Below are 24,992 nucleotides of genomic sequence, written 5' to 3' on the forward strand. Positions count from 1 at the left end.
TTAAAGAAAATGTTCCATCAGGTCTAGACTGGGGGACAATATGGGATGCCAGTAATGCGTGGAGAATGTATCGCCCAAACCATTAAATTCTTGCTGGAAAAAGTGCATCAGAGATTGGGGGGAGAGGTTAGAAATGCTGAGGTACAACACAGGGCAAGGGGATCACAAAAGGCCTGGCGGGATTTTATGAAAGCAAGGGCAAAATTAGAGGCACATAGGGCGGACAAATCCGCGCAGCTCCTTCTACAAACGAAACAGACGTACTACATAAAAGGGGATAAAGCCAATCGGTTCCTAGTGGCCAAACTGCGTAAACGAAAGTCCAAAAACTATATTAGCCAACTTAAAAATTCAGGAGGGGAAATGAAAAGGGGGGAGATCGAAATAGCAGAGATCATGCACGCCTTTTTTGCACAGAATTTCGCGATAGAGAACTTGGAGGAGGAGGCGCAACAGGAAATCTTGAGGAAAGTTGAGCTGCCACAGAATTTGGAGTTTGATAGGCTAATGCTGGAGGCTCCAATATCAGAAGAGGAAGTAATTCCATAAGCTCCAATATTAGAATGGACCAAAGAATTCAAGGGGTATCCACGGCAGCAGATGGCATGCAAAAGATAGCATTATATGCAGATGATGTCTTACTGTTCCTTAAAAACATGACACACTCCCTTCCCAGTGCCATCACGTTATTGGATACATTTGTGAAAGTCTCAGGGTTCCACATTAATTATGCTAAATCAAAAGCGCTTAACATCACAGAGGACCCCGCACGGGTAAGGGAATGGGGCACATGCTATCCCTTAAAATGGGAGCAGAAGACAATAGAATATCTAGGGGTGAACTTAACATCTACATATGAGAGGTTATATGGTGTTAATATTCCCGGGCTGTTAAAAACCCCAGATGGGGGATCTGAAGAGGTGGGACATGCAGGAGCTGTCGTGGTTTGCATGGATAACGGCTATAAAAATGTCTATACTGCCAAGGTTCCTGAACTTAGCAATTCAAAATCTGCAGAAAGAAATTATGCGCTTCATATGGAAAGGGAAGAAGCTGAGAGTACCCAGAAAGGCCCTATTTTGCCCTCTGGCTCTGGGGGGCTTGGGAGTCCCGGACTTTAGTCGTTACCTAATGGCGGCGCAGGTAGCCCTGATGCTTCAGTGGGACCCAAGGGAACACCCAAGCGGGTGGTCCAACATAGAAAGAGGCGCGACTAGCTCGAGAACCCCGGCCTACTGACACCAAAACACAGGGGCCTGGGGGGCATTCTGCTGAATACTACTAAGGCCACCTTCTGTTACTGGGACAAAGTGAAGCGGGGGAAGAAAGAAAAGTGGGGGGTGGTCCATTCACACCAAAGGCTCATAACCCTGACTTCACCCCGGAATGCAACCCAGGTTTGGAACTCAGTTCGAGACATCCTCGGACAATGGGAGACTTTTATTCAGGCTGTCACCCTTTGATGTTCGAAGATTGTAAAAATAAATTTCAGATTCCAGAAAGTGAACGGTTTCATTAAACACAGATAAGACATTGGATCTCGAATAAAAAAGTAAAAGAGAGAGCCAACAGAACTCCAGTAGCGCTGGAACTCACAATGAAAGGCGGGACAGCTGCGAAAGGGGTTTCCAGGCTATACCGATTGCTAGATGGGTCAAGCTCGGGAGAGGTCCTTCCATATCAAGCTCGGGAGAGGTCCTTCCATATCAAGCTCGGGAGAGATCCTTCCATATGTTAAAGTGGGAACAAGATGTTGGGGAACCAATCACGGAAGAAATGTGGGATCAGATTTGGCACAGGGCATTGAAAGGTTCCAAACGTACGCCAATCAAGGAAGCAGCCTATAAGATATGTTTTAGGTGGTACATGACGCCACAACGCCTACATTCCATCATTCCAGGCTATCCTTGAACATTCTGGTGGGGGTGCGGACAGACTGGGGATCTGATACGCATGTGGTGGTCATGCCCTTTGGCGGAGGTGTACTGGAAAGAAATCCTAAGCCACATAAAAGATATTACAATGGTACAACTCCCCTTTAAGCTAGTAGTGGTACTATTGGGAGCCACCGCAGAGGGAAGTTACGCTGCCACAGGAAATAATGCCACACTTATCACCCATATGTTGATTGCGGACAGGATCACGCTAGGGCACGCTTGGAAGATAGAGCAGGGGCCGATGGTAGCCATGTGGTGGGTGCGGCTATGGGGAGGGATGGCTATGGAGAAGGTGACGGCTCTGACTAATGGCTCATATCAGAGGTTTCTGACGGTTTGTCTTCCATTTAATGAATTTGTTGCAGAGAGGGAGCAGGTTTACTTTAGGCCAACATTACTTTGTAATTTCTCTATTCTATGATAATAGGCGGAGTTCAAGGGCAATGGTTCTGTTAGGCAAGAATGCCCAAGTGCACAGGTAAAAGGAATGTGCTCTCTTCAACCTATGTTAAGAAGTTCAATGGAGGAGGGAGGGAGGGGAGCAGGAGGGGGAACTGACGGGAGTTATACAGATGTCATGGGCACTAAGGTTGGACATTGCAAGAATGGAACTGAAACATATTAATGCATATGTGACAATATGTGTTCTGAATTGTAATTGTGCCTCATGTCTAATAAATAAAGTTGATTAAAAAAAGAATGCAGAAGTAATTGAAGAAGAAAAGTAAACATATATATGAGTGAGAAGAAAGCATATATGCAAAGAACATAAGTGACCAGATGAGTAGGAAATGTATATATGCAGAAACGCAAGGTAGATGAGTAACATAGGAGCTTGCTGCAGTAGAAGCTATAACGTGAGTAGAGCGCCATGATGAAAAGATGGACCTCGATGTCGTTCTAAATTGTTCAAACTACCTCAGGGACAGACCAGGGCTGCATAGCTGAAAGGCAAGGAACAAAGAATAGCTGTTGCCCAGAGATCAAGGATGTCACAGCAAGAAGCAACTGCAGGGTTCAAAGGGAGTGATTGAGTGGATTATCAATGTACGCATTACATATTTCTCGTAGATTAAGCAGAGGCGAAAACATCTGCAAGTACCAAATATTGAACAATCAAGGATGCAAAATGTATATGTGAGATGGAGCAACCACGGCACCAGAGGCCGAAGAGGGCAATGACACCTTACATAATTGAATCAAATAGCACTAAATAAAAGGATGAAATGGACACATTTGTGGTCTTCTAACATGTGGTGCAAGACCAGAAGACAAGGCTTATTCACGAGCACTCCAGGCGAAGATAACGATGCACCTTAACTCCACTTAATGTTCATGGGAAGAGACCGTTCAACAAGGTCAAGTACAAAGGAGAAGCCTTGGCTGAAGGCTCGCCTGATGAGAGATGGTAGACTAATTGGGCAAGTGGGCAGTAGTCTGACTTTGTTCTCTGCACCTGGGTTTCCTTTTGCTTACGTGCTGCTAATGGGCCAAATGTCAAAGGTTGGGAGAGAATTGTGAAACAGGCATAGTATCAAGAGAGACACAGACTCACAGATAACAGTTTCAAAAACCTTTATTTAATAAAATTCTGGGGTTGGTGTAATGCCTAACTGGCCCTAACTCTAAGGGATTAATCCCTCAACTGATGTTTCTAATGGACGTTGATGTCTGTAAATCCAAAACAAAATCTGTCTCAATCTAAACCTATGCTTGCCCTCATTCTTTGCCAAAATGTGCTAGGAAGTCTTCTTAAAAGAAAGATAGTGGTTCCAAAAAGAAAGGCTGGTTCAGGTGTTTTTCCCACAAGGTGTAGTTCTGCCAATGTCATAAAAATGAGTACCATCAAAAAGGGTTGTTCGTGAAACCTTCTCCACAGGGTTCTTGCAATATTTTCAAACAACCTTTAAGGTCTCTTGTTCCTTGGGATTCCTTTCCCCAAGCTTCAATTCTTCCAAGTTTCAAACAAAATGTAACACAGTTCCTCGCAGGCTTCTCAGGGTTCTCTTCACCGAGCGTATACCTCTTTGTTTCAAAATAAGTATTCGACTTTGTTGGGCTTCACAAGGTTCCCTTCCTCATGATTAGGCCCCTCTGCCGCAACACACAAGTGTTTCAATTGCGCTCCAGGCACCCGCACCCTACTGAGTTTCTCTCTTCCTTTTCTAATGAAACTCACCGGTAAGCACAGTGCTGGCAAGCATTCTTCCTCTAGTTGCTTGGGTCGAGGTTAGGGTCTCAGCACCTGCCCCCCTGACACTGTTGGGACTGGCACACGTCCCTTGGGAACAAGTAGGTCCTTAAACATGGCCAGCAGCCTGCAGTCGAGTTCCTCACTCCAGCTCCTTCGAGACTCGGCTCCATAGCCACGCTGCACCCCATCTGGCATACTGCGTCAGCATCTCGGCTTTCCATTTTTCTCCAGGTTCTCCCGTCTTCCGGTCATTGCTGGTCGACGGCTGCACGGCAAACTCACACTCTGCGTCGCTGCCCCTTCATCGCAAACACCTGTGCGCACAACGCCACAGCCTTGTCCTGCGCAGGCTTTGCCACAGAGGGACTGATCCTTGGTTCTTAAAGGATACGCTGCGTGGACGTAGCACAACGGGCAACATATGAAACGGCCAGCGTCTCCTGCGGTCCTGAGGTGCACAACACTGCAGCCTTGTCCTGCGCGGGTATTGCTGCAGAGGGTCCTACCCTCGGTTTTTAAAGGATACGCTGCATGGACATAGCGCAACGTGCGCGTTTAGAACGCCCAGCATCTTCTGCGGCGCACAACACTGCAGCCTTGTCCTGCACAGACTTTAGGCTCTCTTTTAGGCAACCTCTGGCTCTCCAGAGGTTTTGGACTACAACTCTCATCGACAATACCCTCGGGCATCAAAGAGCCAGGGTATTTCAGTTGTTGCACGAGCTGCTAGAGAGGGCAAGTCGGGAGCTCAGTGGAGTGATTTCCAGACAGACACTCGTGCTGATTTACCTACTGGCCATCGTCCCTTCAGGGATTTTAGGGCAAATAGTTTACGTACGTGCCCGCTCAACTTGCCATCCTTACATATTAAAGCTCTGATTGTTACTTGCCACAAGGAATTGTAAAGCGGTACGTGCAATAACATCCCAACCCGCAAAAGGCAAAGGATTGCGTGTGCGCAAAGGGACATGATTTGTGCAGTGCACAAACCAGCGCTTTGTCTGGATTGCCAAAAAGAGTGCGCTTGGCAGGCGGCGCAGGATGGGGCAGCTGTGCTGGGCGCAGGATGGGGCAGCTGTGCTGCTGGGTGCGGGATGGGGCAGCTCTGCTGGGTGCGGGATGGGGTAGCTGTGCTGGGTGCGGGATGGGGCAGCTGTGCTGCTGGGTGCGGGATGGGGCAGCTGTGCTGAGCGCAGGATGGGGCAGCTGTGCTGCTGCGTGCGGGATGGGGCAGATCTGCTAGGCGCAGGATGGGGCAGCTGTGCTGGGTGCGGGATGGGGCAGCTGTGCTGGACGCGGGATGGGGCAGCTGTGCTGCTGGGTGCGGGATGGGGCAGCTCTGCTGGGTGCGGGATGGGGCAGCTGTGCTGCTGGGTGCGGGATGGGGCAGCTCTGCTGGGTGCAGGGTGGGGCAGCTGTGCTGGGTGCGGGATGGGGCAGCTGTGCTGCTGGGTGCGGGATGGGGCAGCTGTGCTGAGCGCAGGATGGGGCAGCTGTGCTGCTGGGTGCGGGATGGGGCAGCTGTGCTGGGCGCAGGATGGGGCAGCTGTGCTGCTGGGTGCGGGATGGGGTAGCTGTGCTGGGTGCGGGATGGGGCAGCTGTGCTGCTGGGTGCGGGATGGGGCAACTCTGCTGGGTGCGGGATGGGGTAGCTGTGCTGGGTGCGGGATGGGGCAGCTGTGCTGCTGGGTGCGGGATGGGGCAGCTGTGCTGAGCGCAGGATGGGGCAGCTGTGCTGCTGGGTGCGGGATGGGGCAGATCTGCTGGGCGCGGGATGGGGCAGCTGTGCTGGGTGCGGGATGGGGCAGCTGTGCTGGACGCGGGATGGGGCAGCTGTGCTGAGCGCGGGATGGGGCGGCTGTGCTGGGCGCAGCGGGATGGGGCGGCTGTGCTGGGCGCAGGATGGGGCGGCTGTGCTGGGCGCAGGATGGGGCAGCTGTGCTGCTGGGCGCGGGATGGGGCAGCTGTGCTGGGCGCAGGATGGGGCAGCTGTGCTGCTGGGTGCGGGATGGGGCAGCTCTGCTGGGTGCGGGATGGGGTAGCTGTGCTGGGTGTGGGATGGGGCAGCTGTGCTGCTGGGTGCGGGATGGGGCAGCTGTGCTGGGCGCAGGATGGGGCAGCTGTGCTGCTGGGTGCGGGATGGGGCAGCTCTGCTGGGTGCGGGATGGGGTAGCTGTGCTGGGTGCAGGATGGGGCAGCTGTGCTGGGCGCAGGATGGGGCAGCTGTGCTGGGCGCGGGATGGGGCAGCTGTGCTGCTGGGTGCGGGATGGGGCAGCTCTGCTGGGTGCGGGATGGGGTAGCTGTGCTGGGTGCGGGATGGGGCAGCTGTGCTGCTGGGTGGGGCAGCTGTGCTGGGCGCAGGATGGGGCAGCTGTGCTGCTGGGCGTGGGATGGGGCAGATCTGCTGGGCGCGGGATGGGGTATCTGTGCTGGGTGCAGGAAGGGGCAGCTGTGCTGGGCGCGGGATGGGGCGACTGTGCTGGGCGTGGGATGGGGCGGCTGTGCTGGGTGCCGGATGGGGCAGCTGTGCTGGGCGCGGGATGGGGCGGCTGTGCTGGGCGCGGGATGGGGCAGCTGTGCTGGGTGCCGGATGGGGCAGCTGTGCTGGGCGCAGGATGGGGCAGCTGTGCTACTGAGTGCGGGATGGGGCAGCTGTGCTGGGTGCAGGCTGTGCTGGGCACAGGATGGGGCAGCTGTGCTGGGCGCAGGATGGGGCAGCTGTGCTGGGCGCAGGATGGAGCAGCTGTGCTGCTGGGTGCAGGATGGGGTAGCTGTGCTGGGTGCAGGCTGTGCTGGGCGCAGGATGCGGCAGCTGTGCTGGGCGCAGGATGGGGTGGCTGTGCAGGGCGCAGGATGGGGCGGCTGTGCTCGGCGCAGGATGGGGCGGCTGTGCTGGGCGCATGATGGGGCAGCTGTGCTGCTGGGTGCGGGATGGGGCAGCTCTGCTGGGTTCAGGATGGGGCAGCTGTGCTGATGGGTGCGGGATGAGGCAGCTGTGCTGGGCGCAGGATGGGGCAGCTGTGCTGCTGGGCGCAGGACGGGGCAGCTGTGTTGCTGGGTGCAGGATGGGGCAGCTGTGCTGCTGGGTGCGGAATGAGGCAGCTGTGCTGGGTGCGGGATGGGGCAGCTGTGCTGGGCGCAGAATGGGGCAGCTGTGCTGGGTGCAGGATGGGGCAGCTGTGCTGGGTGCAGGCTGTGCTGGGCGCAGGATGGGGCAGCTGTGCGCTGGGCGCAGGATGGGGCAGATGTGCTGGGCGCAGGATGGGGCAGCTGTGCTGGGTGCAGGAAGGGGCAGCTGTGCTGGGTGCAGGAAGGGGCAGCTGTGCTGGGTACAGGATGGGGCAGCTGTGCTGCTAGGTGCGGGATGGGGCAGCTCTGCTGGGTGCGGGATGGGGCAGCTGTGCTGGGTGCGGGATGGGGCAGCTGTGCTGGGTGCAGGCTGTGCTGGGTGCAGGATGGGGCAGCTGTGCTGGGTGAAGGATGGGGCAGCTGTGCTGGGTGCAGGATGGGGCAGCTGTGCTGGGTGAAGGATGGGGTAGCTGTGGTGGGCGCAGGATGGGGCAGCTGTGCTGGGTGCAGGATGGGGCAGCTGTGCTGGGCGCAGGATGGGGCAGCTGTGCTGGGCGCAGGATGAGGCAGCTCTGCTGGGCGCAGGGTGGGGCAACTGTGCTGGGTGCAGGGTGGGGCAGCTGTGCTGCTGGGTGCAGGATGGGGCAGTTGTGCTGGGCGCAGGATGGGGCAGCTGTGCTGGTCGCAGGATGGGGCAGCTGTGCTGGGCGCAGGATGGACCTGGGCGCAGGATGGGGTAGCTGTGCTGGGTGCAGGATGGGGCAGCTGTGCTGGGCGCAGGATGGGGCAGCTGTGCTGGGCGCAGGATGGAGCTGGGCGCAGGATGGGGTAGCTGTGCTGGGTGCAGGATGGGGCAACTGTGCTGGGCGCAGGATGGAGCTGGGTGCAGGATGGGGTTGCTGTGCTGGGTGCAGGATGGGGTAGCTGTGCTGGGTGCAGGATGGGGCAACTGTGCTGGGTGCGGGATGGGGCAGATGTGCTGGGCGCGGGATGGGGCAGCAGTGCTGGGTGCGGGATGGGGTAGCTGTGCTGGGCGCGGGATGGGGCAGCTGTGCTGGGTGCAGGATGGGGCAGCTGTGCTGGGCGCAGGATGGGGCAGCTGTGCTGGGCGCGGGATGGGGCAGCTGTGCTGGGCGCGGGATGGGGCAGCTGTGCTGGGTGCGGGATGGGGTAGCTGTGCTGCTGGGTGCGGGATGGGGCAGCTCTGCTGCTGGGTGCAGGATGAGGCAGCTGTGCTGAGTGCAGGATGGGGCAGCTGTGCTGGGTGCAGGATGGGGCAGCTGTGCTGGGTGCAGAATGGGGCAGCTGTGCTGAGTGCAGGATCGGGCAGCTCTGCTGCTGGGTGCGGGATGGGGCAGCTCTGCTGGGTGCAGGATGGGGCAGCTGTGCTGGGTGCAGGATGGGGAAGCTGTGCTGGGCGCGGGATGGGGCGGCTGTGCTGGGCGCGGGATGGGGCGGCTGTGCTGGGTGCCGGATGGGGCAGCTGTGCTGGGCGCGGGATGGGGCGGCTGTGCTGGGCGCGGGATGGTGTGGCTGTGCTGGGTGCCAGATGGGGCAGCTGTGCTGGGCGCAGGATGGGGCAGCTGTGCTGGGCGCAGGATGGGGCAGCTGTACTACTGGGCGCGGGATGGGGCAGCTGTGCTGGGTGCAGGCTGTGCTGGGCGCAGGATGGGGCAGCTGTGCTGGGTGCAGGCTGTGCTGGGCGCAGGATGCGGCAGCTGTGTTGGGCGCAGGATGGGGCGGCTGTGCTGGGCGCAGGATGGGGCGGCTGTGCTGGGCGCAGGGTGGGGCAGCTGTGCTGCTGGGTGCGGGATGGGGCAGCTCTGCTGGGTTCAGGATGGGGTAGCTCTGCTGGGTGCGGGATGGGGCAGCTGTGCTGCTGGGCACGGGATGGGGCAGCTGTGCTGCTGGGCACGGGATGGGGCAGCTGTGCTGCTGGGCGCGGGATGGGGCAGCTGTGCTGGGTGCAGGATGGGGCAACTGTGCTGCTGGTTGCGGGATGAGGCAGCTGCGCTGGGTGCGGGATGGGGCAGCTGTGCTGGGCGCGGAATGGGGCAACTGTGCTGGGCGCGGGATGGGGCAGCTGTGCTGGGCGCTGGATGGGGCAGCTGTGCTGCTGGGTGCGGGATGGGGCAGCTGTGCTGGGTGCAGGCTGTGGTGGGCGCAGGATGGGGCAGCTGTGCTGGGTGCAGGATGGGGCAGCTGTGCTGGGTGCAGGAAGGGGCAGCTGTGCTGGGTGCGGGATGGGGCAGCTGTGCTGCTGGGTGCGGGATGGGGCAGCTGTGCTGGGTGCGGGATGGGGCAGCTGTGCTGGGTGCGGGATGGGGCAGCTGTGCTGGGCGCGGGATGGGGCAGCTGTGCTGGGCGCGGGATGGTGCAGCTGTGCTGCTGGGTGCGGGATGGGGCAGCTGTGCTGGGTGCAGGCTGTGCTGGGCGCAGGATGGGGCAGCTGTGCTGGGTGAAGGATGGGGCAGCTGTTCTGGGTGCAGGATGGGGTAGCTGTGCTGGGTGCAGGATGGGGCAGCTGTGCTGGGTGCAAGATGGGGCAGCTGTGCTGGGTGCAAGATGGGGCAGCTGTGCTGAGCGCAGTATAAGGCAGCTGTGCTGGGCGCAGGGTGGGGCAACTGTGCTGGGTGCAGGGTGGGGCAGCTGTGCTGCTCTCTGCTGGGTGCAGGATCGGGCAGCTGTGCTGGGTGCAGGATGGGGCAGCTGTGCTGGCCGCAGGATGGGGCAGCTGTGCTGAGTGCAGGATGGGGCAGCTGTGCTGGGTGCAAGATTGGGCAGCTGTGCTGAGTGCAGGATGGGGCAGCTGTGCTGCGGGATGGGGCAGCTGTGCTGGGCGCGGGATGGGGCAGCTGTGCTGGGCGCAGGATGGGGCAGCTGTGCTGGGCGCGGGATGGAGTAGCTGTGCTGGGCGCAGGATGGGGTAGCTGTGCTGGGCGCAGGATGGGGCAGCTGTGCTGGGCGCAGGATGGAGCAGCTGTGCTGGGCGTATGATGGGGCAGCTGTGCTGGGTGCAGGATTGGGCAGCTGTGCTGGGCGCAGGATGGGGCAGCTGTGCTGGGTGCAGGATGGGGCAGCTGTGCTGGGCGCAGGATGGGGCAGCTGTGCTGGGCGCAGTATGGGGCAGCTGTGCTGGGCGCAGGATGGGGCAGCTGTGCTGGGCGCAGTATGGGGCAGCTGTGCTGGGCGCAGGATGGGGCAGCTGTGCTTGGTGCAGGGTGGGGCAGCTGTGCTGGGTGCAGGATGGGGCAGCAGCTGTGCTGGGTGCAGGATGGGGCAGCGGTGCTGGGCGCAGGATGGGGCAGCTGTGCTGGGTGCGGGATGGGGCAGCTATGCTGGGTGCGGGATGGCGTAGCTGTGCTGGGTGCAGGATGGGGTAGCTGTGCTGCTGGGTGCAGGATGGGGCAGCTCTGCTGCTGGGTGCGGGATGGGGCAGCTCTGCTGGGTGCAGGATATGGCAGCTCTGCTGGGTGCAGGATGGGGCAGCTGTGCTGGGTGCAGGATGGGGCAGCTCTGCTGCTGGATGCGGGTTGGGGTAGCTCTGCTGCTGGGTGCGGGTTGGGGCAGCTCTGCTGGGTGCAGGATGGGGCAGCTGTGCTGGGTGCAGGATGGGGCAGCTGTGCTGGGTGCAGGATGGGGTAGCTGTGCTGGGCACACGATGGGGTAGCTGTGCTGGGCGCAGGATGGGGCAGCTGTGCTGGGTGCGGGATGGGGCAGCTGTGCTGGGTGCAGGATGGCGTAGCTGTGCTGGGTGCAGGATGGGGTTGCTGTGCTGCTGGGTGCAGAATGGGGCAGCTCTGCTGCTGGGTGCGGGATGGGGCAGCTCTGCTGGGTGCAGGATGGGGCAGCTCTGCTGCTGGGTGCGGTTGGGGCAGCTCTGCTGGGTGCAGGATGGGGCAGTTGTGCTGGGTGCAGGATGGGGCAGCTGTGCTGGCTGCAGGATGGGGTAGCTGTGCTGGGTGCAGGATGGGGCAGCTGTGCTGGGTGTGGGATGGGGCAGCTGTGCTGCTGGGTGCGGGATGGGGCAGCGGTGCTGGGCGCGGGATGGAGTAGCTGTGCTGGGCGCGGGATGGGGCAGCTGTGCTGGGCACAGGATGGGGCGGCTGTGCTGGGCGCAGGGTGGGGCTGCTGTGCTGGGCGCAGGATGGGGCAGCTGTGCTGGGCGCGGGATGGGGCAGCTGTGCTGGGCGCGGGATGGGGCAGCTGTGCTGGGCGCAGGATGTGGTAGCTGTGCTGGGCGCAGGATGGGGCAGCTGTGCTGGACGCAGAATGGGGCTGCTGTGCTGGGCGCAGGATGGGCAGCTGTGCTGGGCGCAGGATGGGGCAGCTGTGCTGGGCACAGGATGGGGTAGCTGTGCTGGGCGCAGGATGGGGCAGCTGTGCTGGGTGCAGGATGGGGCAGCTGTGCTGCTGGGTGCAGGATGGGGCAGCTGTGCTGCTGGGTGCAGGATGGGGTAGCTGTGCTGGGCACATAATGGGGCAGCTGTGCTGGGTGCAGGACGGGGCAGCTGTGCTGGGCGCAGGACGGGGCAGCTGTGCTGGGTGCAGGACGGGGAAGCTGTGCTGGGCGCAGGACGGGGTAGCTGTGCTGGGTGCAGGATGGGGCAGCTGTGCTGGGTGCAGGATGGGGCAGCTGTGCTGGGTGCAGGATGGGCAGCTGTGCTGGGCGCAGGATGGGGCAGCTGTGCTGGGTGCAGGATGGGGCAGCTGTGCTGGGCGCAGCCGGGGTAGCTGTGCTGGGTGCAGGATGGGGCAGCTGTGCTAGGCGCAGGATGTGGTAGCTGTGCTGGGCGCAGGATGGGGCAGCTGTGCTGGACGCAGAATGGGGCTGCTGTGCTGGGCGCAGGATGGGCAGCTGTGCTGGCCGCAGGATGGGGCAGCTGTGCTGGGCACAGGATGGGGTAACTGTGCTGGGCGCAGGATGGGGCAGCTGTGCTGGGTGCAGGATGGGGCAGCTGTGCTGCTGGGTGCAGGATGGGGTAGCTGTGCTGGGCCCAGGATGGGGCAGCTGTGCTGGGTGCAGGACGGGGCAGCTGTGCTGGGCGCAGGACGGTGCAGCTGTGCTGGGTGCAGGACGGGGAAGCTGTGCTGGGCGCAGGACGGGGTAGCTGTGCTGGGTGCAGGACGGGGCAGCTGTGCTGGGTGCAGGACGGGGCAGCTGTGCTGGGTGCAGGATGGGGCAGCTGTGCTGGGCGCAGGATGGGGCAGCTGTGCTGGGTGCAGGATGGGGTAGCTGTGCTGGGTGCAGGATGGGGCAGCTGTGCTGGGCGCAGCCGGGGTAGCTGTGCTGGGTGCAGGATGGGGTAGCTATGCTGGGTGCATGATGGGGCAGCTGTGCTGGGCGCAGGATGGGGCACACCATGCATTCAATTCTGAAAGAGTGTTGTGCTTACCCTGGCTCCTGGGTGCACTCCCTGACTCGTGTGGGAGGACTGAGTTCCCCATGTGTGGGTGCCGGGGAGAAGATCTGAGGGCCTGAAGGTGCCCGCCGAAGGCCTGTACACTGGATAGGCATGGGCACGTCCTGCTGTCAGTGCAACGCTGACCGATGTTCCCATCTGAAATGAGATGCGCCCTGACACCCACCTCAGGTCCAGGGTCAAAGCAGACATGTAACGGGGGTCCTTCTTATATAGAAACTGTTCCCGAATGGCGTCGTTTTCAAATTAAAGTGTAGGAAGAAGTTTAAACAGCAGGTGCATTTGTTTGGCGGTTTGGGTTGAGCATGGTAGGGGCATGCCAATGGGATTTGTGTGGAGCAGGACAACAAAGAACATAGTTCCACTTATTCTTTTCTTACAATTCAACCACCGCCTACAGGTGAAAATTAAACACCCCAAAACATTAAAAAAGTGCCACACAAACAATTGAGGCCTTTAGCATAATATATGTCACAGAAGGGAACAGGTGTACTGTGGGCGCACCACACACTTTTGGTAATATGCCCCAGCATGTTTCTCGATTACCAATGGGTGTCTAATGGGGGCGACAGTTACTATAATTAACCAATCATATACCTGCTGCTTAAGAAAGCCTGCCACTCTTCCTCTCCCCCAGCCTGACCATCTCCCATTTTCTCTTCTTTTGCAGCGTCCAACCAACATCTGTTCAATTTAACAACTGGGGGCATCCCTTTCATTTTCCTTCTGATCCTGTTGCTGGTACTTGTGGCAGTGTTCTTTCTCTACTTCCATAGGTAAGTGCATGGACACCCCCACCTATAAGCACAGTCGAACCGTACATATAGAGAGATGGACAACTCATGGACAGAGAGAGGGGGAGGGGGAAAAGCGAGCAAATAGAGAGAGAGCAAGAGAAAAGATACCTTCACAGAAAGAGAGAGAGAGAAAAGGAAGAAACATGACAGAGAAAGAAGGCACAGCATGAGAGGAAAGAAAGAGAAGAGAAAAAGTGAGAGGACAGAGAGAGAAAAGAGACCAGGGAGAGAAGAGATGACCTGAGAGGGGGAAGAAAAGGAAAAGAGATGAGATAACGTGAGAGGACAGAGAGAGAAGAGGAGCAAAAGTGAGAGAAGAGGCAACGTGAGAGGACAAAAAAAGCAGAGACAACAGGAGAGAACAGAGAGAGACGACAGCACCTGAGAGGAAAGAGAGAGAAGAAGAGAAAAAGTTAGGGGACAGAAAGAGAATACAAGGAAACGTGAAAAGACAGAGAGAGAAGAGAGAATGTGAGAGAAAAGAGAGACAAGCTATGACCTGAGAGGAAAGTGAGAGAAGAGACTGAAAAGTGAGGGGACAAAGAGATAAGACAAGGAAATGTTAGAGGACAGAGAGAGAAGAGATAATGTGAGAGAAAAGAGATAGGAGAGATGACCTGAGAGGGAAGAGGAGGAAAAGTGAGATGACAGAGAGAAAAGAGGAAGAGAAGAGAGGGGACAGGGAGTGAAAAGATGCTGTGAGAGGACAGAGAGTGAAGACAGGGAAAAGTGATGTGGCAGAGAGAGAAGAGGCAACGTAAGAGGACAGAGAAATAAGAGAAAACATTAAATGACAGAGTGGGAAGAGACAACATAAGAGGAAATAGAGAGAAGGGGAGGAAAAGTGAGGTGATAGAGAAGAGGCAAAGCGGGGGACAGAGAAGAGATAACCTGAGAGGGAAGAGGAGGAAAAGAGAGGGGAAAGAGACATGAGAGATGATGCGAGGGGAAAGAGCGAGAAGAGGAGGAAAAGTGAGGGGCAGAGAGAAAAGAGGAGGAGGAGAAGAGGGGGGACAGAGAGAAAATAGATGACCTGAGAGGGAAGAGGAGGAAAAGAGAGGGACAGAGAGAGAGAAGAGATGATGTGAGATGACAGAGAGAGAAGAGATAATGTGAGAGAACAGAGACAGGAGAAATGACCTGAGAGGGAAGACGAGGAAAAGTGAGATGGCAGAGAGAAAAGAGGAAGAGAAGAGAGGGGACAGGGAGAGAAAAGATGCTGTGAGAGGACAGAGAGAGAGAGAGAGAGAGAGAGAGAGAAGAGGAAGAAAAGTGATGTGGCAGAGAGAGAAGAGGCAACGTAAGAGGACAGAGAAAGAAGAGAAAACATGAAATGACAGTGAGGGAAGAGACAACATACGAGGAAATGGAGAGAAGGGGAGGAAAAGTGAGGTGATAGAGAAGAGGAGAAGCGGGGGACAGAGAAGAGATGATCTGAGAGGGAAAAGGAGGAAAAGATAGGGAAAAGAGAGATGAGAGATGATGTGAGAGGACAGAGCGAGCAGAGGAGGAAAAGTGAGGGGGTAGAGAGAAAATAGATGACCTGAGAGGGAAGAGGAGGAAAAGAGAGGGGAAGAGATGATGTGAGAGGACAGAGAGAGAAGAGATGGGAAAGTGAGGGGGCAGAGAGAGAAGAGGCACGTAAGAGGACAGAGAAAGAAGAGACATCATGAGATGAAAGAGAGGGAAGAGACAACATAAGAGTGAATAGAGAGAAGGGGGAAAGTGAGGTGAGAGAGAAGAGGAGGAGGAGGAGAAGCAGGGGACAGAGAGAGAAGACAAGGAAATGTTAGAGGACAGAGAGAGAGAATTTGAGAGAACAGAGAGAGAAGAGAGAATCTGAGAAGGATGAGGTGGAAAAGCGAGGGGACAGAGAGAGAGAGAATAGATGATGTGAGAGGACAGAGAGAGAAGAGAGGGAAAAGTGAGAGGACAGAGAGAGAAGAGGCATGTAAGAGGACAGAGAAGGAAGAGACAACATAAGAGGAAATAGAGAGAAGGGGAGGAAAAGTGAAGTGAGAGAGAAGAGGAGGAGGAGAAGCAGGGGACAGAGAGAGAAGACAAGGAAATGTTAGAGGACAGAGAGAGAATGTGAGAGAACAGAGAGAGAAGAGATAATCTGGGAAGGAAGAGCTGGAAAAGAGAGGGGACAGAGAGAAAGAAGAGATGATGTGAGAGGTCAGAGAGAGAAGAGAGGGAAGAGTGAGGGGACAGAGAGAGAAGAGGCACGTAAGAGGACAGAGAAAGAAGAGACAGTATGAGAGGAGCGAGAGGAGGAGGAAAAGTGAAGGGACAAAGAGAGAGGACAAGGGTAAGTTAGAAGACAGGGAGAGAATGTGAGAAAACATAGAGAGAAGAAATGACCGGAGAGGGAAGAGGAGGAAAAGAGAGTGGACACAAATAGAAGAGATGATGTGAGAATACAGAGAGAGAGAAGAGGATGAGGAGGAGAAGACGCGGACAGAGAGAAAAGAGATGACCTGAGAGGGATGAGGAGAAAAAGTGAGGGGGCAGAGAGAGAAGACAGGGAAAAGCTAGAGGACAGTGAGATAATGTGAGAGAATAGAGAGAGAAGAGAGGATCTGAGAGGGAAGAGGAAGACATGTATGGTGACAGAGAGAGAAGAGGAGGTAAAGTGGGGTTACAGAGAGAGAAGAGGAGGAGAACAGAGGGGACATAGAGAGAAGACAAGGACAAGCGAGAAGGCAGAGAGAGAAGAATGAATGTGATGGAACAGTGAGAGAAGTGATACCTTAGAGCAAAGAGAGAGAAAAAATGGAAAAGTGAGGGGACAAAGAGAGAAGACAAGGACAAGTTAGAGGACAGAGGGAGAGAAGAGAGAATGTGAGAGAGAAGAGATGACCTGAGAGTGAAGAGCAGAAGAAACGAGATGACAGAAAGAAAAGAGGAGGAGAAGAGAGGTGACAGAAAGAGAAGAGTAGGAGGAGAAGAGGGGGGCAGAAAGTGAAGCGATGACCTATGAGGTAAGAGTTGGAAAATAGAGGTGACAGAGCGAGATGAGGAGGAGGAGGAGGAGAAGAGGTGGGACAGGGAGAGAAGAGATGACCTGAGAGGGAAGAGGGGAAAAGGTGAGGGGGCAGAGAGAGTAGATGAGGGGGCAGAGAAAGAAGAGATGGCATAACAGGACAGAGGGGGAAGAGACAACATAAGAGCAAAGAGAGAGGTGATGAGGGAAAGTGAGGGGACAGAGAGTGCAGACAAGGAAAAGCTAGAGGACAGAGAGAGAATGTGAAAGAACAGAGAGAGAAGAGATGACCAGAGAGGGAAGAGGAGGAAAAGTGAGGTGGCAGAGAGAGAAGAGGGGGAAAGTGAGGTGACACAGGGAGAAGAGGAGTTGGAGGAGAAGAGAGGGGACAGAGAATGAGAGGGGACAGAGAGAGAATAGTTGACGCGAGAGGGCAGAGAGAGAAGAGGAGGAAAGGTGCCAGGGCAGAGAGAAGAGAACATTAGATGACAGAGGGAGGACTTGGAAGTGAGAAGACTGAATGTGAGAGGACAGAGAGAGAAGAGACAACGTGAACAGACATAGAAATAAGAGGTAACGTGAGAGCACAGTGCAAAGTGATGGTGAGAGGGACAAGGTGAGAAGGTATTGAGATGAGAAGAGCAAAAGTGAGAGGTCCGAGAATAGATAGGAGATAGGACAAAGGGAGAAAACTGAGAGAGGACGGACAACAAACGGGAAGAAGAAAGAAAGAAAGAAAGAAAGAAAGAAAGAAAGAAAGAAAGAAAGAAAGAAAGAAAGAAAGAAAGAAAGAAAGAAAGAAAGAAAGAAAGAAAGAAAGAAAGAAAGAAAGAAAACTTGAGAGGCCCGAGAGAGAAGACCTACGTGAGGACATTGGGAAGAGTAGAGGGAAATGGGGGAGAACAGAGACAGAACCAGAGGGGAGAAGTTATGTAGCCAGAAAGAGAGAGAGAGAGAGAGAGAGAGAGAGAGAGAGAGAGAGAGAAAGCAACAGGCATAGAGAGCGAGTGGGAGAGATGCAGATAAGGACAGGCTGCAAGGATGGCAGAGAAGCAGGCAGACATGGAAAGGGATAGGAGACTTGCAGAACAGAGAGGCAGATGTACTCACTGAAGCTAAGCCTGAGCTGCAGAGTTGCATGGCTCGGTAGAAGGCCCCGTTAGCCCCCCTCCCAACATTCGCAAGTTGTCCCAAAGGTCCAGTGTCCCACCTGAAGATTCAGGGGGTTCGCTGGACATGCTCACTGCCTCTGGAACTCCATGCCATTGGAGATCGGGTGTATTTCTAATTTCTCAACCTATTGCAAATCTTTGAAAGAGTTAATGTTTAATTGAGACGAGTGTGTTGCCTGGTCTCTGAAGCTCTGATGGCGGCTGGATTTTACTGTGCGGACGTTACATATATTCAAATCAAAAATCCATCACAAATCGAATTGCCATTCACTGTTAGAGAGAGAGAGAGAGAGAATCCAGAGAAAGGGAGAGGGAGACTTTGAGACTGAACTAAGACTGTACAGCATTGAGAGGGTGGCAATATTAATAAGGAAGTAGCTGAGGCATGTCCAGAAACCTCCAATGAGAAACTGGAGGTTTCAGACTCTGGAACCTCCTCCCCGTCCAAAACACTGGACTCAAGCCCTCACTGTCAGGAAGGAGCTCCCAGAGCAGGATCAAGCAAATCTGGAAGGAAAGAACCAGAAGACAGACCTTCTCTGGCTACATCGCCAGACTCTGGAACCTCTTCCCCGTCAGCAACACCGGAAACAACCCCTCACTGTCAGGAAGGAGCTCCCAGAGCAGGATCAAGCAACTCTGGAAGGAAAGAACCAGAAGACAGACCTTCTCTGTCTACATCACCAGACTCTGGAACCTCCTCCCCGTCCACAACACTAGACCCAAGCCCTCACTGTCGGGAAGGAGCTCCCAGAGCAGGATCAAGCAACTCTGGAAGGAAATAACCACAAGACACACCTTCTCTGGCTACATCGCCAGACTCTGGAACCTCCTCCCCGTCCACAACACCAGATTCGAGTTCTCACTGTCAAGAAGAAGCTACCAGAGCAGGATAAAGCAACTCTGGAAGGAAAGACCCAGAAGACAGACCTTCTCTAGCTACATCGCCAGACTCTGGAACCTCCTCCCAATCCACAACACCGGACTCAAGCCCTCACTGTCAGGAAGGAGATCCCAGAGAAGGATCAAGCAACTCTGGAAGGAAAGAACCAGAAGATTGACCTTCTGTGGCTGCATCGCCAGACTCTCAAACCTGCTCGCCGTCAACAACACCAGATTCAACCCCTCACTGTCAGGAAGGAGCTCCCAGAGCAGGATCAAGCAACTCTGGAAGGAAAGAACCAGAAAACAGACCTTCTCTGTCTACATCGCCAGACTCTGGAACCTCCTCCCCGTCCACAACACCAGACCCAAGCCCTCACTGTCAGGAAGGAGCTCCCAGAGCAGGATCAAGAAACTCTGGAAGGAAAGAACCAGAAGACAGACCTTCTCTGGCTACATCGCCAGACTCTGGAACCTCCATCCCATCCACAACACCGGACTCAAGCCCTCACTCTCGGGAAGGAGCTCCCACAGCAGGATCAAGCAACTCTGGAAGGAAAGAACCAGAAGACAGACCTTCTCTGGCCACATCGCCAGACTCTGGAACCTCCTCCCCGTCCACAACACCAGATTCAAGTTCTCACTGTCAAGAAGAAGCTACCAGAGCAGGATCAAGCAATTCTGGAAGGAAAGACCCAGAAGACAGACCTTCTCTGGCTACATCGCCAGACTCTGGAACCTCCTCCCCATCCACAACACCGGACTCAAGCCCTCACTGTCTGGAAGGAGCTCCCAGAGAAGGATCAAGCAACTCTGGAAGGAAAGAACCAGAAGACTGACCTTCTGTGGCTACATCGGCAGAATCTCAAACCTGCTCGCCATCAACAACACCAGACTCAACCCCTCACTGTCAGGAAGGAGCTCCCAGAGCAGGATCAAGCAACTCTGGAAGGAAAGAACCAGAAGACAGACCTTCTCTGGCTACATCGCCAGACTCTGGAACCTTCTCGCCGTCCACAACACCGGACTCAAGTTCTCACTGTCAGGAAGGAGCTCCCAGAGAAGGATCAAGCAACTCTGTAAGGAAAGACCCAGAAGACAGACCTTCTCTGCCTACATCGCCAGACTCTGGAACCTCCTCCACGTCCACAATGCCAGACTCAAGCCCTCACTGTCAGGAAGGAGCTCCCAGAGCAGGATCAAGCAACTCTGGAAGGAAAGACCCAGAAGACAGACCTTTTCTGGCTACATCGCCAGACTCTGGAACCTTCTCACTGTCCACAACACCGGACTCAAGCCCTCACTGTCAGGAAGGAGCTCCCAGACCAGGATCAAGCAACTCTGGAAGGAAAGACCCAGAAGGCAGACCTTCTCTGCCTACATCGCCAGTCTCTGGAACCTCCTCCACGTCAACAACACCGGACTCAAGCCCTCACTGTCAGGAAGGAGCTCCCAGAGCAGGATCAAACAACTCTGGAAGGAAAGAAACAGAAGACAGACCTTCTCTGGATACATCCCCAGACTCTGGATCCTCCTCCCTGTCAACAACACCGGACTCAAGTTCTCACTGTCAGAAAGTAGCTCCCAGAGCAGGATCAAGCAACTCTGGAAGGAAAGAACCAGAAGACAGACCTTCTCTGGCTACATCGCCAGACTCTGGAACCTCCTCGCCATCCACAACACCGAACTCAAGTTATCACTGTCAGGAAGGAGCTCCCAGAGAAGGATCAAGCAACTCCGTAAGGAAAGAGCCAGAAGACAGACTTTCTCTGCCTACATCGCCAGACTCTGGAACCTCCTCTCCGTCCACAACGCCGGACTCAAGCCCTCACTGTCAGGAAGGAGCTCCCAGAGCAGGATCAAGCAACTCTGGAAGGAAAGAACCAGAGGACAGACCTTCTCTGGCTACATCACCAGACTCTGGAACCTCCTCCCGTCCAAAACACTGGACTCAAGCCCTCACTGTCAGGAAGGAGCTCACAGAGCAGGATCCAGCAACTCTGGAAGGAAAGAACCAGAAGACAGACCTTCTCTGGCTACATCGCCAGACTCTGGAACCTCCTCCCCATCAACACCAGACTCAACCCCTCACTGTCAGGAAGGAGCTCACAGGGCAGGATCAAGCAACTCTGGAAGGAAAGAACCAAAAGACAGACCTTCTCTGGCTACATCCCCAGACTCCGGAACCTGCTCCCCGCCCACAACACCGGACTCAAGCCCTCACTGTCAGGAAGAAGCTACCAGAGCAGGATCAAGCAACTCTGGAAGGAAAGAACCAGAAGACAGACCTTCTCTGGCTACATCGCCAGACTCTGGAACCTCCTCCGTGTCCACAACACCAGATTCAAGTTCTCACTGTCAAGAAGAAGCTACCAGAGCAGGATCAAGCAACTCTGGAAGGAAAGACCCAGAAGACAGACGTTCTCTGGCTACATCGCCAGACTCTGGAACCTCCTCCCCCTTGTAAAGGACCGGTGGGGGGTGCCTGTACGTCTGCTCTCTATATGGTAGAAGAGAGGCACAGAAGACCCCAGCCAAGATTCTCTATTACGGTAGCAATGGACGAGCAATCAAGGCCTAGCTTCTCAGGAGGTGATGCAGGCTGGTTCTTAAGTACAGTGTAGTGCCCAAACCCCCACAAAGGAATGTCCACACACTGTATTGGTTAGAACACAGTCTTTATATAATCAATATTCAAGGTTATGTACACTTATCATAATAACTCTCTTTGTACTTAGGAAAATCAACAATGGCAAATATATACAATTCTAAAGTGGTACCACCCTTTGTATTAGATCTTATTAAAGTGCATCAACAATACTGAAACAATGTCACACAGATCAATAGAGTGAAACCAGCAATAGAGAGAGGAGAGAAAATAAGATGGTTGAGCAATAGGCAGAATACTGGCCCCTACCACTAGACACAGTTCTGTGTGGAGATCCCCCCACCTGGGCAACCTGTAAAATAAAGATATAGCACAAGCCCAGTCCATATATTGTTCTGCAAGTCTTATTCCCTCCTATAATGTTTTTACCCCCCCAATGTACCTGGTGGAGTCGAGTTCTTCGAAGAGGCGTCGACAGATCCTTCTTGAGCGACCCCCTTTCAAGCGGGAGTCACGGATCGTCGAGAGGCGTCGAGAAGCGTCGAGGAACTTGGCGTTCGGCGGCGGGGAATCGACGGCCCTTCTTGAATGCCTTCCCTTTCAAGCGGGAGACACGGGGCGTCGAACGCCCGTCGACAAACAGGGTAGAACGGCGTCGATGAGGCGACAGCTTCGTCCGAGCGGTGCTTGTCGGCGTCGGAGCGTCGGCGTCCTGCAAGACAGAGGCGTGCGGGGTACCTCGGTGACAATAGTTCTGGACCGCAAAGATTGTGGAGACGGAGGCCCAGCAAGGGCGTCGAGTCGTTCGAGTCTTTGTGGTCTTCGGGTGGCAGGAAACCCACCGGCAGGTTTCTCCTCGGCGCGTTGGTCATCCTCGACTTTATCCGGCAGGATAAAGCGGTCGACGGTGCGGACGAGGGAGTCCTTCGATTCGAATGTTCTTAGGCAAAGGAGCGGGCGGCTCCGGTCGTCGGCGGCACAGCGTCAAGTGGTTCCCACAGCTGGGCAACACAACTTCGACGGGCCTCCAGCGGTTACACAAACCTGCGAACCCTGGTCGACGGCAATGGACTTCGACGGCGGCGATGTCCGGGTGCTTCACTTTTATCTCCTCGGCGGTCCCGTCTCGGGTCGGCAGCCTTTCGAGCGTCTGTCTTCCAGGGCGCGTCTTCCAGGGCGCTTCGGCGAAGATGGAGCGGTGCTCGACGGTCCCTCGGAGCACGGGAAGAGGGCGCCAGTCTTCGACGATTTCGGCAGCCTTCGGATCGGTCGAAGCAAATGCCACAGCAAGTCTTCTTCTTCCAGCTGGACGTCGAGGATCAGCAGTTCCAGTTACTCTTAGAGTGGAGACTCAACTCCAGAATGCTTCTGAACCTTCTGAACGCTTCTGAACCCATTACCAGTGGTGAGAGAGCCCCAGATATACTATTCTGTCTCTCATCCACACTGCTGGCACACACTCAGCAGCCAATCATACAGGAGGGCATTCATGCAGTCAGTCAGCCAATCAGGCACACAGTGCATTCAGGCCACACTCCTCCCTTTCAGACATTCACAACAAGGAATGTGGATTGGGACAAGTACCCAGCCATTCAACACTACACACTGCATTCAGGCCAGTTTCGGGCAGGGCTGTCTCAGTCTTTGTCTCTCATGCCAGAAACCAGACAACCACAACACGGAGTGTATATTGGTCACACACTCCATTCACCCAGGTCCCACCCACAGGAGGTACCCACAACATACAGTCACTGGGAAGGCTCCAGTCAGTCTAGCTGGGCCTTCACAACAACACCATATATGGAGCTTCCACCCAACAGCCAGTCAGGGGGAAGGGACAGAGTCAGGGCTTCCCAGGACTTTGGGAAACAAGGTAACAGGCAATAGAAAGCAAGAGGCCACAGGGGCCATCTTGTTTCCTATCAGGAATCAACTGATCCCAATGGCAGGGCCTGGGTATCCCAAAATGGAGGACACCCAGAGCACCTGTCAAATTCAGCATGGAGCTGCCACCAGCCCATACCCTGCTCTGTGGGCCACCCACAGGTGCCCAAAAACATACACTAGGGGCACAGGGTTGTACCCCTACCCATGGGTGCCATAAGGGTATCCCGTGGGTCTGTTCACCAAACCAAAAGAGAGAGCTGCACTGCCAGGAGTCCCACATGGACTCCTGGGCAGAAAACATGACAGAACACACGATAAAAAGCAGTAAAGGACAAGGATTCAGAGGCCCTGTCCCTCTGATGCATTTCCAGCATCACAGTCGCCCCCCCCAGACTGAGGTGGAGGGTGTCTAATCTCCCACGGGATAGACACCCTCATCCAGACGGTCAACATACCTTCTGGAAAGGCCATCTGCATTATCGTGACTCTTCCCTGGTCTGTGCTCTATGGTGAAGTCTAGCCCTTGCAGGCTAATGGACCACCTGAGCAATTTCGGATTCTCACCCTTCATCTGCATAAGCCACTTCAGGGGCTTATGATCTGTTTGGACCTTGAAGGTAGACCCCGTAAGGTAGGGCCTAAAACGCCTAAGGCTCCAAACTATGCTAAAACACTCCTTTTCAACAGTAGCCCACCTAAGTTCTCTACCCTTGAGTTGTCTACTGATGAATAGGATAGGATGTTCTCTCCCTTTGTCATCTAACTGGGACAAGACAGCTCCAATTCCGGTATCGCAGGCATCCGTCTGGACGATAAAGGGTCGGCTGTAGTCAGGCGCACACAACACAGGTGCCCTACACAGACGTTCTTTCAAGCCATCAAAGGCCCTCTGACAGTTTTCGGTCCAATTAACCTTCCTAGGCTGTTTGGGTGAAGTTAGAGCTGTCAGGGGTGCAGCTATGGTTCCATAGTCTGCCATGAAATTGCGATAGTACCCAGTCAGGCCCAAAAAGGCTCTCACCTGAGTTTGAGTAGTGGGAGTCTCCCAGTTCTGTACATCCTGTACTTTACTGGAGAGAGGTTGGATTTGACCCCCTCCTACCTCATGACCAAGATAGGTAACTTTCCCCTGAGCTATCTGGCACTTGGTGGCCTTGATAGTGAGGTTAGCCCTTTTCAAGGCCTGCAACACCTTATCCAGATGTGTCAAATGCTCTTCCCAGGTGGAACTGTAGACGGCAATGTCGTCTAAGTAAGCCACACAAAAGGCTTCCAGCCTACTGAGCGCATGGTTGACCAATCTCTGGAAGGTGGCAGGGCCATTCTTCAACCCAAAAGGCATGACCCTAAACTGGTAGAGTCCCTCAGGTGTTGAGAAGGCCGTCTTTTCCTTGGCATGGTCCGTCAGAGCTATTTGCCAATAGCCTGAGGTAAGGTCAAAGGTGCTCACAAATTTGGCAGCACCTATGGTGTCCACGAGCTCATCAGCCCTGGGCAATGGGTGCGCGTCAGTTTTGGTGACGGCATTGACTCCTCGGTAGTCCACACAGAACCTCCAATCCTTGGTACCCGCATGGGAACTTGCCTTGGGGACAAGGACCACTGGACTGGACCAGGGACTGGTTGAGGGTTCAATAACACCCAGATCCAACATCTTGGCGACCTCAGCCTGGATGTGGTTCTTGACGGTATCTGACATACGGTAGCACCTGCTTTTGACAGGCACACTGTCACCAGTGTCAATTTCATGCCTACACCACGGTGTAAGGCCTGGCGTCAGTGAAAACAGAGAGGCATACTGTTGGAGCAAAGCCCTGCAGGCCCTCTGCTGCTCTGTTGTCAAATCTGGAGAGAGATGTACTCCCTCCACTGAGCCATCCTGAGGGTTGCTATGCAGCAAATCAGGAAGGGGCTCACTCTCATCCTCTTCTTGCCCTGAAGCTAGCAAGAGACATGAGACTTCTGCTCGCCTGTGGAAAGGCTTGAGCCTGTTGACATGGAATACCTGGGGGGCTACCCCAGAGGCTCCCATGTCA

The 24,992-nt window shown here is 55.3% G+C and overlaps 1 protein-coding gene across 1 annotated transcript in view; it reads left to right on the forward strand.

Annotated features, from left to right (window-relative positions):
* Positions 1 to 24,992, forward strand: part of IL2RG (interleukin 2 receptor subunit gamma) — a 507,701-nt gene that overhangs the window by 161,933 nt on the left and 320,776 nt on the right. The window contains exon 6 of the mRNA XM_069612395.1: positions 13,295 to 13,400. Coding sequence (XP_069468496.1) covers positions 13,295 to 13,400 — 106 coding nt within the window. The remainder of the gene's footprint in view (positions 1 to 13,294; positions 13,401 to 24,992) is intronic.

Source organism: Ambystoma mexicanum, chromosome 5p, assembly GCF_040938575.1.
Source record: "Ambystoma mexicanum isolate Mex_15411 chromosome 5p, UKY_AmexF1_1, whole genome shotgun sequence".
Taxonomy (NCBI): domain Eukaryota; kingdom Metazoa; phylum Chordata; class Amphibia; order Caudata; family Ambystomatidae; genus Ambystoma; species Ambystoma mexicanum.